Source organism: Tamandua tetradactyla, chromosome 3, assembly GCF_023851605.1.
Source record: "Tamandua tetradactyla isolate mTamTet1 chromosome 3, mTamTet1.pri, whole genome shotgun sequence".
Lineage (NCBI taxonomy): Eukaryota > Metazoa > Chordata > Mammalia > Pilosa > Myrmecophagidae > Tamandua > Tamandua tetradactyla.
In genome coordinates this window covers 129,930,147-129,947,287 of record NC_135329.1, presented here as the reverse complement: position 1 = coordinate 129,947,287, position 17,141 = coordinate 129,930,147, and the positions used below count along the sequence as shown (strand labels likewise).

General features: G+C 31.7%; 1 protein-coding gene and 1 non-coding gene across 25 annotated transcripts in view; one reads left to right on the top strand and one right to left on the bottom strand.

Annotated features, from left to right (window-relative positions):
• The window catches only part of BAZ2B (bromodomain adjacent to zinc finger domain 2B), a 496,810-nt gene that overhangs the window by 385,308 nt on the left and 94,361 nt on the right, over positions 1–17,141 (top strand). For 21 of the 24 annotated variants that reach the window (XM_077153953.1, XM_077153960.1, XM_077153959.1 and 18 more), the window contains 6 exons: positions 1,342–1,942; positions 4,217–4,510; positions 5,703–5,763; positions 6,589–6,697; positions 6,971–7,072; positions 15,981–16,191. In XM_077153953.1, the coding sequence (XP_077010068.1) occupies positions 1,342–1,942; positions 4,217–4,510; positions 5,703–5,763; positions 6,589–6,697; positions 6,971–7,072; positions 15,981–16,191 (1,378 nt within the window). The remainder of the gene's footprint in view (positions 1–1,341; positions 1,943–4,216; positions 4,511–5,702; positions 5,764–6,588; positions 6,698–6,970; positions 7,073–15,980; positions 16,192–17,141) is intronic. The other 3 variants (XM_077153965.1, XM_077153956.1, XM_077153964.1) reach the window with 1 other exon arrangement.
• On the bottom strand, positions 13,801–13,907 carry LOC143678370 (U6 spliceosomal RNA). The gene has a single exon (XR_013173183.1). It is a non-coding gene; the product is annotated as a U6 spliceosomal RNA (small nuclear RNA).

Here is a 17,141-nt window from a genome sequence, read left to right as displayed (position 1 = left end):
TTGATTTTAATTTCAAGGCAATCATTTTTGCTGCAGAAGTTTTCCTTATGAAACTTGACTCTACTTCTGTTAACTTAAAAGTATTTTAATAATTCTACTTTGGTTTATTTTATATTTTATTTCGTTTGCACTAATTTAATGAAAGTCATGATTTGATTGTTTTCAAGGAAATACTAATAAATAAAAAACTTTTTGTTTCTTATTTACAGATGTAAATTTATGGCCTAATGGCATTTAAAATTTTTTTCTAGAAACTTTAGGTTTTTCTAAATTGTTTTATTATACTCTTTCCAAGTTAATATGTTAAAGACATGCTGCAGTAGGTCCCACAGAATATTGAGCCACCACTCGAACCAGTTTAATATTTTGAAATATTTGGGTTGTTGTTCCTCTTGCTCTAGAAATCATTTTATCAAGCAATCTATGATTGCTTTTTTTGAATACCAAGTTCAAGGCTCTAACCTCAGTTTGGGGAATACCATAAAGATGAATAAAAGGCATTTTTCTTTCTATAAGGTATTTATTAAAAATGCAAACTTATACTATATGTTTGTTTGTAAGGTGGAATATAAAGAGGTAAAGGAACTCACAGAATAGAGACAGAGTGCTTTTGGCTGGGACAAACATGGAGGGGTTAAGTTTTGGAGAATGAATTTTCATTGGGTTAAAATATATAGAGAAGGATATTTCATTAAGAGAAAATCGTTACAGCCAAATGTGGAGGTATTGAAAGTATAATATGCACAGGGCATGGCAGGTAGTTCGTTTGACTGGAAAGATATGTTTGTGCCTAATTGTAAGTAATGTGAATATCAAAAAGTAAAATGTTTAGGCTTTATAAAGTTGGCAGTGATGGGGGAGGCACTAAAGGATTTTAACCAAGGAGCTAATATAATAAATAACACAAGGTTATATTGAAATTAGCATTGATATATAGCATATATTAGGAATTGGGTGGAAGGACTTATGATATTGCTTAAATTTGAGCAACATTTCAATGGAAGACTCCAAAATACATGATGATATAGCTGATTTAGAAAGATGAAATAAAAGATGCTTTTTAGAGTTTCAGGTTTGAATTATTAGGAGAAGGGGAGTAACAGTAAAGAGAGAGGGACAGCATATATATGTTTTCAGGGGGAAAGATGAATTGAGTTTTAAATATATTAGGGTTAGCTGAGTTTCAACAACTAACTAGTCACGAATGTTATTCCCTTTAGAGAATTTGTATATCATGATTTAAATTTTTATATGAGCAGCTGTTTTTAGATACTGAAGCAAAGTAAAAGCAATGTTTGTTGCTATGGTGCATTGATGGTTTTTTTATTTATGTTTCAACAGGAACAATATAAACAGACATTCCCAGCACAGTTAAAGAAACAGGAGTCATCTAAGAGCCTGAAGAAGGTTATTGCAGCTTTGTCAAATCCAAAAGCAACCTCTAGTTCACCAGCACATCCAAAACAAACATTAGAAAATAACCATCCTAACCCATTCTTGACAAATGCACTTTTAGGTAATCACCAACCAAATGGGGTTATTCAAAGTGTCATTCAAGAAGCTCCTTTAGCACTTACTACCAAAATGCAAAATAAAATTAACGAAAACATTACTACAGCAAATAACACCCCTTTTGCATCACCTGTAAATTTGAGTGCAAGTGGGAGAAGAACTCCTGGCAATCAGACGCCTGTAATACCCTCTCCCTCTCCCATACTGCATAGTCAAGGGAAGGAAAAAGCAGTTAGCAATAATGTAAACACAGTAAAAACACAGAGCCACCCTCATCCTGTAAAATCCTTAGTGGAACAGTTTAGAGGGACAGATTCAGATATTCCTAGCAGTAAAGATTCTGAAGATTCAAATGAGGATGAAGAGGAAGATGATGAGGAAGAAGATGAGGAAGATGAGGAAGATGATGAATCTGATGACAGCCAATCAGGTTATTTTCTATTTTAAAATTTAAGGTATTTCTCTAAATGATCTAAACATTGTAAAGAATTTCTTATTTCACAGACTTACAATAATTGTTATCCACTGTATTTTACACAGCTATATGCATTTCTATAAAAAGCTGATAAAATGGAGGAGTATTTAAAGTTGGAAATCTCAAGTGAAATTCTGTTTTGTTATTCATTTGACATTAAACAAATAATGAACTTTAAAATGAATATAAAGCGTTCATAAATTAAGAAATAATTTCATTAACTTGCGTAATTTTCATTTCACTCAGGATCACTCATTTGTTTTTTTAAGTCTCTGCTGATTGTTAAATTATGGATACAAATTTCTAACAAAGGGCAAAATTGCACTCACAGTAAGTTAGGAAGGGCCTACAAGCCTATCAGTAACACAGAACTTATTAAACAGCATCTCGGTACTCCCCAATTTTATTTTGATTCATTTCTCTTTTTTTTTACATGGGCAGACACCGGGAAATGAACCCAGGTCTTTGTCATGGCAGGCAAGAACTTTTCCTGCTGAGCTACCGTGGCCCACCCTTTGATTTATTTTTTTGAATGAAATGATTTAACTCTTGTTGAAAGGCATTTAAAAATAATGTTCAAGTTGTTGAAATACACTAAAAAATCCAGGTCATTAAAGTGTGTGTTTACTATTTTCCTTCCTTCTTCCCTTCCCTCACCTTCTTATTCCACAGAAGACTGAGAGCATAGAATATAAAATAGTTTAAATTTTAAATACAAAGAATAAATTCCTAAATTAAAAGTTTGTGAATTTGTTTTTGAGCTCCCACAAATCCAACCATAAATTTTCTAGCATCCAATGTGAATAAGAAAATATAGTCAGTTATACAACTTAAAGTGTCTATAGATAAAAACAAACTAATCACTCATGACAAGAATATCTTTTCATGAAAAGACTTTTTCCCCTAGGGTTCCCATAAACACAGCTTTACAGGATATAATGAATATCAACATTGGTAAGTTTCAAAAACTTTTTTTTTTGATGAACCTCATTGTAGGCACATGGAATCCACATAAACACAATTTCACAAGAGCTGTTGTCCTTAGAACCATTAGGAAACAGTCCAAGTATCAGCCCTCTGCTTATCAAGGTTAACCCAGGAATAAAATTTACATACCTAGAAGAATTGTACATTCTTTAATCTTCCCTAATATATCATGTGTTTGGTGATATGAATCTTAGCTCAAGTACTTAAATGTACAAGAAATATGACTTTATTTTTGTTAAATTAATTTTCATCTAACATCTGCATCTCATCATAGTGACAGAATATTTCATCTCAGTTCTCCCTCCCAAAGTCCCAGTGGCATTGTGCCCAAAAAAAGGGGGAAAGGCTTTAATTTATCACAACAGTAACTAACATCCTCCATGTCCAAGACTGCTATGAACCAACCTTTGGGAGTCAGGTGTCCTTTTCATTCTATCAGTAAGAAGTATACTACCTCTCCTTTCCCCTCCAAGATGCCCTTATATTATCTCTTCTGAGGGTTAAGACTTTCACAGAGGCATAATTTATTAAACCGCTTGGCACTTACCTCTGATCATTGCTCTCCCCTTCCATTGCGGAAGTAAAAGCTTGGCTTCTGGCATGAAATTGGAGAAGGTTTGGAGATGAGAGGACTACATAGTTAGAGCACGCTTAAATAAATGAATCAGTAAATTATCCTACTCAAATAATTTCAGTAAGCCTAGTCTTTTATGAACTGTAAGACACTTGAGATCTTGCATGTAAATAGAAAAACTGCAGCAAAAAAAAAGCCAAACATCTCCCCCCAGAACATTGTTTATTTCACCTCAAAGGCCAGATGAAAGGATGATGGTGGTTCCAGATGTCTCTGCCTCATACTGGACTTAGTGTATTTCTTAAACCACTGCGGACTTTTAATTTGAGTGATCGGTTCTATTTCCTCTATTAAGTTAAATGTGACTTTGTAACCATTAAGCAAAACCCATCCTGTGACTAATGTCATGTGAGAAGAACTATTTTATAATTAAAGTATTGAGAAAAAGTGATATTTTCAGTGAAGAGTTTTGAAGATTTTTAGTCTACATATATTGTACTCAAATACTTTTAAAATTGTAATTTTTACTACTACTTTTGAGGAAAATTGCTGATTTTAGTGCTCAGTCACAAATGCTGGTTCCTGAACCATTCCATTTAGATGAAAACTGCCCAGCTGTTTGTGATTATCTAGTTATAATTTACAAATACTTCTTTTTTACTTCCCAGAATCAGATAGTAATTCAGAATCAGATACAGAAGGATCAGAAGAAGAGGATGATGATGATAAAGACCAAGATGAATCAGATAGTGATACTGAAGGAGAGAAAACATCAATGAAACTGAATAAAGCAGCTTCCTCTATCAAAAATCCTTCCATCAGTCTCACAGCTCATTCAACACCTCGTAACCCCCATATAGCAAAGGCCCCAGGGTCTGCTCCTGCTGCCTTATGCTCTGAATCCCAGTCACCTGCTTTTCTTGGCACACCTTCTTCTGCACTTACTTCAAGTCCACACTCTGGTACTTTTATTTTATTATTATTAAAGACAAACCATAACAAGAATTTATATTTATATTGTGTTCTGGAGATGATCTCATTAGAGTCAAGTGTTACAGTGTTATAGTTGGATTTTAGAAAGGTCAGCATATAATTTCAAAGGATATGACCTATTACCATGTTTATTCTCTGCTTCCAATTTAAGAACTGAATGATGGCAGGTCTTGATTTTGAAGACTTTCCTGCTTTTGTGCTCAATATGTGCTTCTTGAATATAGAATTTGATCAACAGTTGAACTTTTTTGCGTTTTATAAAAATGAGTTTCCATGGTTAGTTTAGGAACAATTGTATATATCTGCCCAATGTATATCCAAAATCATTTGTATTAGTGAATAACATAATTATTCCATTAATGTGCCATATCTTTTTCTATTTTCCCTTTTATAAACTTTTAGACATCTTCATTAAAAATTTCTGCATTTAATATTGCAAAAGATATTGCAAAAACAGAGAATGTCTATTCTCATTCAATAGCTAATAAAATTTAGATGTGTGTAGTAAAATACTATATTAGTTGTTTCATTATTTCACCCTCTCCTTGGTAATATCTAGTTTGCTTTCATTTGCTGGAAAACAGTATGATATCCTACTAATGTTAGATAAGTGTTTGCATTTGTGAAACTTGATCATTGTCTATGAAAAATTTTACAAATAATCCTAGTCCTAATCTTTTGTACTTTAGATTAATTAAAAGACCAGTAGTGTTTTTTACTATGGCTTTATGTGAACTTTTACATTAAATTGTTTTTAAGTATATGAACAAGCTGTTGAAAATTTTCAGAATCTAGAAACTCCTGTTTTCAAAGAAGACAACTTTAAGCAGATTTTCTGAAACTTCTCTCTACTATTTCCCTCTTCTCTAGCCATTTCCTTAATAACTAAATGAGGAGAAGAAAACTATATATTTTTTCTTAGATTGTTTTCCTTAAAGAAAAAGACTAGTTATTTTGTATTCACACCAAAAAAGGAAAGAAAACCTCTGCCTTATATAAAGTCTTTTGTTGAAAGCCATCTGATAAGTATTGTGCAAGATGTTGAAACACACTAAATAATCCGTCATTAAAATGTTTTTAAGAAAAATTTCTAAGTTATCAAAAATAATTTTCATCTTTATAAACTCATCTTTTATATTAATTGGTTGAATTTTCTTGAAGGAATTTCCAAAAGAAGAAGAGTAACAGATGAGCGCGAACTGCATATTCCTTTGGAATATGGGTATGCAAAATAACGTTTCTCTTTTTGCTTTTCCCTCGTGTATTTATGCATGTTTGATGTTTGCTTCATTTCAAATTCTCTGCTCTTTAAAGAAGTGCACAAACTGCATAATATTTAGTAGAGTAGAAGAGTTTGCACAAAGGGTGAAACTGTTGATACATCAGGAAACTGAAATTAAAAGCTAACTGTTGTGCAGAAGTATTGTAGAGCCAATATAGGATCATGCAGCCAGATGGGGATATTACTAAAAAGAATCAAGAGCAAATCATTTGGCAAAGGGCAGAAATACGGTTAAGAGTGCAGAAGTTTTGGTGAAGATACAATTAAAGAACAGTGAAAGCCAGTTTGGGTAAAACTGGGGGACTTCAGTAGAATTTGGCTAAAATGGTTTAATTGTAATTGACAGGTTTAGAATTGAAAGTACATGAGTCCCAAAGAACAGGAAGCCAGGTTTACTTTACTTTCCTCACTTAAAATTTTTCAGATGTAAAAAATTATATATTGATACGTTATATTGATACTATATATTGATAAATTACTGAATATTTTTGAATACCCAAAGCAACACCAGTTATGATTTTAAAAATATATAATAGAGCTTAATATTTGTAAATTGAGTCTTTGATTTATTTTTAGTGAGTTACCTAGCTAAAAAGATAAATAATTTTAATAATGAATATTTCTGTGTTGTATAATTAGAGGCTTATTTTTGTTTTCTTTGCATTTTTCATGTTTTCTAAAAGTGTGTATACTTAAATATTTTTTAATTTTTAAAAACTTTCTTCAAATCAACTATGTCATAATCTTCATTTCTGTTATGTGTAGCTGGCAAAGAGAGACAAGAATAAGAAACTTTGGAGGTCGCCTTCAAGGAGAAGTAGCATATTATGCCCCATGTGGAAAGAAACTTAGACAGTACCCCGAAGTTATAAAGGTATACACTTTTCACCAAATAACATATATTTGGTACCTATTAAGCATGTGAATGGAAAATGAAAATGTGCACTCCTTCCTCAGATAAAGTTCCTTGGTACAAAGTATCCTTTTGTATGGGATTTATATTTTTAACCTAAATTGATCTGCTATAAATCCATACATAACCCCTTGATAGAATATGAAAAACATTAGTGTCCTGAAGATAGTTATACAATCAAAGCTGGGTTGTAATTATTAAAACCTGAAGTGGAAAAATATGTGATTTTTTCAGTATCTCAGCAGAAATGGAATAATGGATATCTCAAGGGACAATTTCAGCTTCAGTGCAAAAATAAGAGTGGGTGACTTCTATGAAGCCAGAGATGGACCGCAGGTATCTACTTCTTAAAAGTACAGTCTTTGAACCAAAAAGTAGTACCATAACCTAAATGAAGTAAATTTCACTACACTGGAGCATTGTTAGTTAATGCTTACTTAATTGTAAGTTAGCTTTTATTAGTTAATTCATGTAGCTAAACATAACTTTGTGATAAACGCTAAGTCTTCAATTTACTGTGCTACATACAGTAACAAGGAGCTTTGACCTAATAGATTTCTTTTTCTTTTCTTTTTAAAAATAATTTTTTCCTGTTAATTCTATCATTAATTGCATAATTTATGCAGGTATGAAAGTATCGGCATGTTCATGTGAAATATGGGGAAACTTTAGTTCCCTGAAAAGTGAAAATTTTAAAATTTTTAAATGAGTAGGAAGGCCATGTTATGATAAATCAGTTCAAAAGACTATAAATCTGCCTTAGATTGTTGGAAGGATCTTGGTCATTTGATTATGCCATGCTACATAATGCATTTTCACAAGTTTGGTAATCTTTGGGGGGATTTCTTAAAATTGGGTAAGTGAAATTTCCACTTTTTGCAGAAATTTGAGTTTTTCACTATAATTATACACATTTCTGAACATACCACTACAGATCCCCTTGGACTCAACTTTGCAGCTTAAGTACAAAATCTCACCAGTTAACACAAAGAACCAACCAGTGAGATCTCATTTCCTATGTTTCCTTTAATGTTTTCCCTTTGTTTCTTACTTTGTATTCAGCTGTATGAGCTTAATTTTTCCCTTTGACTTTATCAGCTCCATCGAAAGGGGTCCTAGTTAAGAAAGGAGGAGACCTCGATTCTTGTCAATCCATAAAATAATTTCGTGATTCTGAATAACAACAAAATAATGCCCTTTTTCCCTCAATTTTTTTTACCTGCCAAAAATAAGCAATAGTAATTGCACTTTTCATCTCATAGGATTATGGTAAATTTAAAATGAGATGGTATACATGAAAATGTTTCAAAAATGTTAAAACCTCAGCCAACTCAAGTTGATTTTTTTTCCTTGATTGAACTTGTCTCCCCCGTGGCTTGTTATAATGCACAGAAAGAAATTTTTCCTGGTACTTAACATTTTATTTTCTGAATAGGCAGCTTTTCTATCCTATCACACCCTCTAAATTCATAGTTAAAAAAATTGAAAAGGTTTTCCCATTGTGCAAGAATTTTATTCTGAGAGCTAAGAAAATTAAGAGAATTTCCCAAGGTCACACAGTTTCAGCAAGGCAGACACATAACTAGAACCTTAGGCTTCTTGACAATATTCATATACGTCAAAGATCTTCTTTTCCATTATTGTCCATAACTTTTTAAGGAATAAGTTATGTTCTGATCTACTTGTCTTTTTATTGCTAGTTTTTTTGCCAAAATGTGTTTATCTAAAGTTTAAGTTCTTTATGAAAATATATCCTAGGATTTTTATTTTTATGTTTTAAACTTAAACATTTTCTTACTCAGACAGCAGTGGTCCCCGAGCAGATTCTCAGAATTTTAGTGAACTGCCGTGTTATTTTACACATTCCTCATATGCTGGATCAGTTTTAGTTACACAACTTATGATCATTAGAAGGCGATGGTTCATGTTATGAGATTCTTACTTCTCTTATTTATGCCAAAGGTATCTTTATTTTTGTAGGTCCAGTAAATTTTCCTCTTGAGAAGAAAGCTAATTGCTGTTCAATATATAAAGGATTTGTAGTTTTGTATCAGTAATAATTAGACTTAATCTTTAATGCCTCATTAGGCAGAGCAGAATATTCTTTGACATCCATTCACTTTTTTTTAAACATAATCAATTTTTTCCAAATGCATATCAAGAAAATATGACAAAGTATTAAATCCAGAATATGTTAAGCTGCCAATATTTCAGCAGAATGGTAGGGAAGAAATAATAGCAATTTTGAGAGCACTTTTCTCAGTTTAAAAAAATTAGTACGCTGCATTCATTACAGAATACTTTTAGTAAACAACAGTTAAAGGTAAGTAATCCAAGAAAGTGTTTTAGTTAATTAATTAGAAATGCATATAGTTGTATAGCCATATACATTTCTCTATATTGTATGATTAATAAGTAGAAAGTTAGTTAAATTAGAAATGTTTATTATTATATATTTTCTATGAAAATGAACAAAGATGTGTTTTTGTTAGATTATCTATGATTGTAATTGTATTTGGTCTAGATTTTAAAAAAGATGTAAAATATACTGTTACCATTCAGTGGTGCTCTGTGTGTTTACAATATGTCTGCTTTTATACCAATTGTATAAATGATATTATGGATTATATATATTATAAAACAAAATTATGCATATTTAAAGACTGGATGGAAACATGTCAACATTTTAATAATTAATGTTGTCGGCGGTACAATGGATCTTTTTTCTTTCCACTTCCTATTGCATTTTTCAAATTTTCTAAAATGTGCTTATATTATTTAACCTAATGTGAAAAACAATTTCCTATGCTTTAAAAATAAGTGCTTCTACCCTATATAACCCAATAAAGCTAAATATTCAGTTTTCCAAACGCATGGGGATTATATATAAAGATTTTAAATGTTACATCTACATTTTTCCAAGCTAAATATGCCTATTTTTGGTGTTTGATAGCAAATGAAATAATATTTATTTGCGATTCATTAATATTCTTATTCTCTCTCCTAATAAATCATTTGTCCTAGAAAATACATTTTCTCCATCATATTTCTTTTTTCTCTTAAAACTCATCAAATAATAACCAATATTCTATCAGTTCTCATTTTACTTAAAGAATTTCAAAAATTGCAATAGTGCTATTCAAAAGCTATATGGTTTTCTTTTTGTTTTGTTTTTTTAACATGGGCAGGCACCAGGTATTGAACCTGGGTCTCTAGCATGGCAAGTGAGAACTCTGCCACTGAGCTTCCACTGCCTGCCCCCAAAGCTATATGTTTTATAGAATAAATTAAGGAGATAATTTCTGCTAGAAGATAAACCAGTGGAGAACCATGGTTATGTGTTATAAGGTTAATCCTTTCTTGACCCAAGATATTTCTGAGTATTAGATAGTGATTATACCTTTATTTATAATAGGAAACATTATTGAAAATATTGACCAAATTTTCATAGTACAATTAGTTGAGAAGTGTGAGAGCTCATATTTATAGAAATTTAAGTAATTAGTCATTAACAGAAAAACAACAATCTAGTGATTACCTTTAGAAAAAGAAAAAAGAAAAGCCCTTACTTGGGGTAAATAGATGGGGTTGACAAAAGAAATGCCAAAATGCCCTTAATTATCTTTTTATTCATACTTGATTTCAGTTCATAACGTTGTAAGAGATCATTTGTAGTATCAGCTGCTTTTCAGCATCAAGTGGTATTAGATATCAAACACTTCTTACCAGCTTCTTTAAAGACCATGATTCTAGGAGTGATAGAATGCATGGAACAAAACCAACTGTAATGCTCTTTATAGGGCCATGTTGTACTGTCTGGCTGCCTTCTAATGCATTTCTGTTAGCTATTTTAGCCAGTGAAACCACTTGAAAAAAAACAGTGTAAGGTAAATGGATTTCTTACAGACATCTGCTCCATCACATTATAAAGGACTTAATGTTTATCATTATTTTCATCTTGTTTCATTTTTTATTGTCAGAATAATAGGAAATAAGGTTGAGCTAGATAGATTTTGGTAAATATCAAATAGCGTTGTTTCTGTTTATCTAAATATGACATTTAGCTAAAAAGTATTCACATTTTTCTTAGGAATATGTGAAGGCTTCAAAACAAATCATTAATGAATGACAAAGATTATTTTGAAATATTTAATAATCTACTTTGAAAACTTTTTTTTTTTTTGTTAACTGTAGAGAACAGAAAACTTAAGCATAAATATTACAATTAAGCTTATTTTTAACCAGGAGGTCCACATATTTACAGTATTGAATGTCTGCTGTATTTAGGCTACAAAAGCAAAGATGTGCAGAAGGAGAGATGCAAAGAAGGAACAAGTTAAAAGTGACTCTGAAAAAAAAAGTGACTTCAAAAATGTTGCTTTTCTCTGTTTGAAATTTTGTATCTTTTAAAGGCCATGAGAAAAGTAAAATGTGTACAGTATCTATTGGGAAGAGCGTTTTTTCTTACTCACTTTTAATCCAATAGCTATTTGTGGCAAATGCTTAATGTACCAGACATTTTTTTCCAAATATATTCTCCCTAAAGGCATTTTCCATAATTATGAAACATTTCACTACAGAAATGAAGATGAAGTCTTGACTTTGAGGAAAAAATAGTGTTAGTAAAGAAAATGAAAAATACAAAAAACAGAAGTTATTTTAACTGGCTTAAAGAAGGTTATTATCTGGAGAAAATAAAAACTAGGCATAGTGCTGCCTAGCTAAAGTCAGGGTTTTATTAATAAGGAGTAGGGGAAGAGACATGGCAATAAGGCAGGCAACAGTCAGTCTATGACACAATTTTATCTCAAATAAGTGAAGAAAAGATTGGTAGTCAACAACCAGGGTTCTAATTCAACTCTGCCGTTAACTGTCACACCTAATGCAACATAGCTGTGAGCACATATGGACACTGAGAACTTGAGAATCAATTTCAGAAATATAGAAGTCTGGAAATTTATGTCACTAATCTACCAGGTAGGATTTTTGTTGGTTAGGCAAAACTTATACAAGGAAGTCAACTGTATAAATCCATGTACGGAGCTAAGGAGGTATTGAAAGCCATAGTTCTTAAGAGGGTGGCCTACTGTACATAACAGGAAAGCATAGCCAGCATTGTAGAAACAGTTGTACCAAATCACATCTTTTTCAACTGTCTTCAATAGATGACACCTCTTCTCCCCGTCCCCTTAGAAAGATAGCTGATTTTGCTTTTGACATCTTTAAAGTGCTCTCCAGTATATAATATTAATAAGCAACATGACCACAAGAATCCTCAATTCTGAAAAGTTTATGGTATATCAGCCTCTACCTAACTGCTTCTGGTGCCATACAGTAACTAAAAGCAGGCATAATACTAAACTGTGAAATAGGTATAAGGAAGTAAACAAAATTCTCATTTTTCTCATGATACTGACTTTTATACTTTCCTTTAAATATAAAATATCGAGTACTTTGAAAAATATTTGATGTCCTTGCTTTGCTAATGCTCTATTTCTTAGTTTCCTGTCAGGGTAAGTCAGCATCTTACTTTGAAAAACTGAGGCCTACTTATCTATGCCTTAATTCTTTCATCTTTAATATGAAATATATCCATTAGGAGTTTCTAGGATCTCTTCCCTTTTAGATATTGATTCTAAAAGTTTTATGTAATCTATTAGGAAGTAAAGGATTTTTAAAGCACATTTCAACAAGAAAAGTAGTATAAAATCAACTTTGATTACTTAAGCTGTGGTTAAATTTCCGAAATTTATATAGCTAAAAATCACTTGGATCAATGATCAATTCACTGAGTTAAGACTTTTAAAGAAAAATCTATTTTAAATGAATTTTAAGTTGTATTTTCTTTACTTAGAAATTTAAAAAAGAAATGAGATTTTATGCAATTTAATTTATTATGCAATTTAATTTTAATGACATTCCTATTTCAACATTTCTATTATTATTAATAAATAGCACCCAAAGTATAGTTGGACATCTTATCAACAGTTGTTCTGCTTTCATCTTATCTGTGGACATTAAATTGTCTAATTAATTGGGTTTCCCACCTCTCAGTAAAAGCGAGAGTCAATTTGTGGTTCACCGGCAACATGTTTTGGTCTTAATGCCTCATTCCTGCTTCCATTTTACTTCTAGTTTGTATTTCTTTTTCTTTTGTTGCTCCCATTTTATTTGATTTTATATGCTTCTAAGTGATTTATTTTGGAGTGGAAAACAGTGTATAAATAAATGAGGTAAACCAGTCTACCAAAAGCCAGTTCACTGATCCATACATTTATTTGCCAAAGTTCTCAAGTATTTCTCCATCTGGTATCTCAGCTTTGATCTGTTCAGGAAAAAAGCCTCGCTACCGTTTCCCTTTTCCATATTGCTTAGAGATTACTCCATACCTTATGCACCTTTCTTGTCTCCATTTAGGCTTCTCTCCTTCACATTCGAGTGGTCTTCACATCCAGTCATTTCTATCTCCAAAAGGCCAATGCATTCATCTTCCTTTCAAGCTCACTTCCTATACTCTAATCTAGACCCTCTTTATTTTTTACGTGGACAATTGAAATAATTTCCTGGCCCATCCTCAAAACTCTTTTTTCAAAATCATTACTACTCAAGACTTTGGCCCTTGAATCACGTCCTTTGGAATAGCCTGAGTTAGAGGTCTTGTTAAAAATGTTGGTACTCTAGTGTACCTTGCTCAGAATAGGTGCCTCAACAATATTTAAGTAATAGAAACTTTACTTTTATAATATATTATAGTTGCACAGTATAATTTTACTAATCTCATTTACTTTATTTCCCATAGTTCTCTCAAAGCCACAATTGTTTTGGCTACTCACTGAATTGGATTGAAGCTAACTTTTAAGTCTCAGATTTCCTAAAATATCCCTATCTCATTTTCTAAAATCCAGGAGCCAGAAGATGTTATATGTAATCCCAGTTAAACAATTCCCTTAGAAAGTATTTACTTTCTAAATGCCAAGGCCAAAAATTTAAATGATAATATCACTATCTGCCTATAAGTTTTGGGCACCAACATATTGTATTTGTTTTTGTTTTTTTGTTTTTTTTTAAATATGGAACGCTTCATGAATTTGCGTGTCATCCTTGCGCAGGGGCCATGCTAATCTTCTCTGTATCGTTCCAATTTTAGTATATGTGCCGCCGAAGCAAGCACTTGTATTCGTTTTTGATACAGGTGTATTTTACTAGCAGAGCAATAACATAACTCTGTAAAAATTTTATTTGCATAAAAGATGATATGTTTATAAAACCCTTTAAATCTTGATAAAAAATTGATGTTATTAGTAATAAGATACTTTAAAAACTGAATACAAATTCATTTATAGACTCTTTTATTAGTCTCTGTCTTCTCCAAGTGTTACAAATGTCACTTTTATATTTTTCAATTTAAATAATGCACGCTGCCTTGATGTGTAAGAGCATAATAGAAAAATGAAAACCTAAACTAAACAAAAGCTTCCCAAGCTGTAAACATAAAATTGTTTTGATAACTTTCTTTTTAATAGTTTATGGCCTAAAAATGCATTTGCTACAACTATTGCTCCTGTTGACTTCATTTGAAATTTCAGTAGGCAAAAGATTCTCATTTTTCTCAGAATTAATTTTTAAATTATTTTATCATGAGAATTACTAAAATATATTAATATAGCTATTGTTAACCTATAGATATGTAATTGTGTACTAGATTTTTAGTGATTGAATCCTTCCTTGACATAAAGTTGGTTGTACTCTCATGGCTGAATATTGTGATCAGTCATTTATCAAGTATCAGGATATCTTTGTAACATCAATTAAGTACATGTAGTGATTAAGAGCACAGGTTTGAGAAGGAGACAGTCCTGGGTTTGAATTACAGCTGTGTTCCTTCCTGTCTCTGTACCTCAGACAAATTATTTGACTTCACTGAGCCTAAACTCCTTCAATTGTGATGTAGGAAACTCATTGGATGAGATAGAGCTATTGTGAAGATTGAAGTATAGAAACTATTCACAGTGCCTGAAAAAAGTACAAAGTGCTTGGAACATGGCAATGTAGCTATTATACATTAGTTGAGCAGGAGTTGTGTTTGTATTTTTATGACCCATTCATTGACTGAGATATTCAGTCTCTTTGTCCAAAATTAGGAATATGGCATAACTCAAGAGGTTTTGCTTGTTAGTAGTTGCAAAATTGCACCCAGTAGTTCTAACTCAAATCTTAGCATGTTTTAAAAAAATTTATTTGGGCGGGCCATGGTGGCTCATCAGGAAGAGTTCTCACCTGCCATGCCAAAGACCCGGGTTTAATTCCCGGAGCCTGCCCATGCAAAAAAAAAAGAAATTCTTTAACTTTACTAAAGAACTTAACTCTTTAAAAAAATGTTAGAGGGCAGACCACGGTTGCTCAGCAGACAGAGTTTTTTCCTGCCATGCTCGAGACGCAGGTCAATTCCCGGTGCCTCCCCATGTAAAAAAAATAAAAAGTTAGAAATTATAAAACAATTATTTTAGAATGAGGCCTCTCCTGTATCTGAACATATTACTTAGGACTAAAAATAAGGTAATGTAACAATATACTTGTTTTAATTGACACATATAGGATAGATGAAAACCAGATTAAGAGTTTATCTATCCACTGAACAGGATTATTCCTATTATATCCTAGCATTGTGTTTGTGTGTGTGCCTCCATTAGGAAGTTAATGATAGGAAATCTCAGATATATACAGAAGTACACAATAATATGCCCATCACCAGCTTTGGTAATTATCATTATGGCCAATATTGTTTTACATATACTTTTTCCCCTTCCATAATTTTTTGAAGTAAATCTTATACATCTTATCATTTTATCTGTAAATGTTTCAATTTATATCTCTGAAAGATGAGCACTCTTATTTTCCAGAATATCCTTATCACACTTTTAAAACATTCCTTAATATCATCAAATTCTGTCATTGTTCATTTTCATTTCATTTGTGTGTTTATTTTTCAATATAGATCAATGTAAACAAAAATATATATAGTTTGGTTAAATTTGAAATCATTAAAATAAGAACACCAAACATATGCTAAAGGCTATGAATAATCATAAATCTAAATTTAATTTTAAAAATAAAATTCCTAAAGTTTATAACTGCTTTATAAATTTCAAAATATCTGTGAATTTACTTGTTATTTTATGGCATATTGATCTCTTGTGTTTCTTTTATTTTTAATATATTATTTCTATAAAATGTTAATTAAAAGGGAATGCAGTGGTGTCTTTTGAAAGAAGAGGATGTCATTCCCCGTATCAGGGCAATGGAAGGTCGTAGAGGAAGACCACCAAATCCAGATAGACAGCGAGCAAGAGAGGAATCCAGGATGAGACGTCGGAAGGGTCGACCTCCAAATGTTGGCAATGCTGAATTCCTAGATAACACAGATGCCAAATTGCTAAGGAAACTGCAAGCTCAAGGTAAGGAATGATATATATCTGACATTACAATAATCATACTTTTTAAGGCAAGTATTTCTTACACTTTTGACTGCTTTCAATTTCTAAGTAGATATTTGTGTTAGGATAAAAATGAGAAAATAAGGAGTCTCACTGGTAACTGGAGTTCTTTGATTAGGTACTCTCCTTTCAAGAGCCATGCTCATAAACACATCCTGCCCTGTATGTTTAGAATTACAAAAGTGAGTGTTAAGCTTTTAAAGCTTGCACAGAGAGGGAATCAACCAGCACTTGGCACATGCCTTAAGGTTGTGCCAACTTTCTGGAAATTCTCATTTTAACAGCTCCCGATTCCTTGAGATGGGACATGGGAATAACTCCAAAATATGTGGATCTATGGAGTAAATTTTCAGTCAGAGAACTCCAATTACTGGTAAGTAACCCCAGTCTTTTAGTTTGGGTTCTTCTGTAGTGTGGGTATCTTATGTATATTTTCAAAACGCCCAACTAATAAATTTAAATTAAAAAGTATTTTAATATCACCAGAAAGTATAACTTATCAAGCTCAAAATGCTTATAACCTCAAGTGTATCTATGATTCAAAATTATAAAGATAAAAGTTCACATGCTGTGCTGACACAGAAAGCTGCCTATAATAAAATAGTTCTGCCATGTAATCTGAGTTACTAGTTACAAATGTAAACCTCTTAAGGTTCTTTAAATATATATCAAATATCTATAGGTGTCATATTTGCAATCATATATGTAAACATATTTGTAAAATGTAAAATAAAGGTTTAATATATATCAAAAATTATTTTAAAAGATTACCAGGATTTTATTTCTTTTCATGGGCTTTTACTATTCCTATAAATAAAGCCCCAAATCTGGAGGAAATGCCTAAAAGACTTATTTCTATTTACTGTAAACACTGTCATGATATTGATTAATTTGTTTTTAACTTGTTTCTA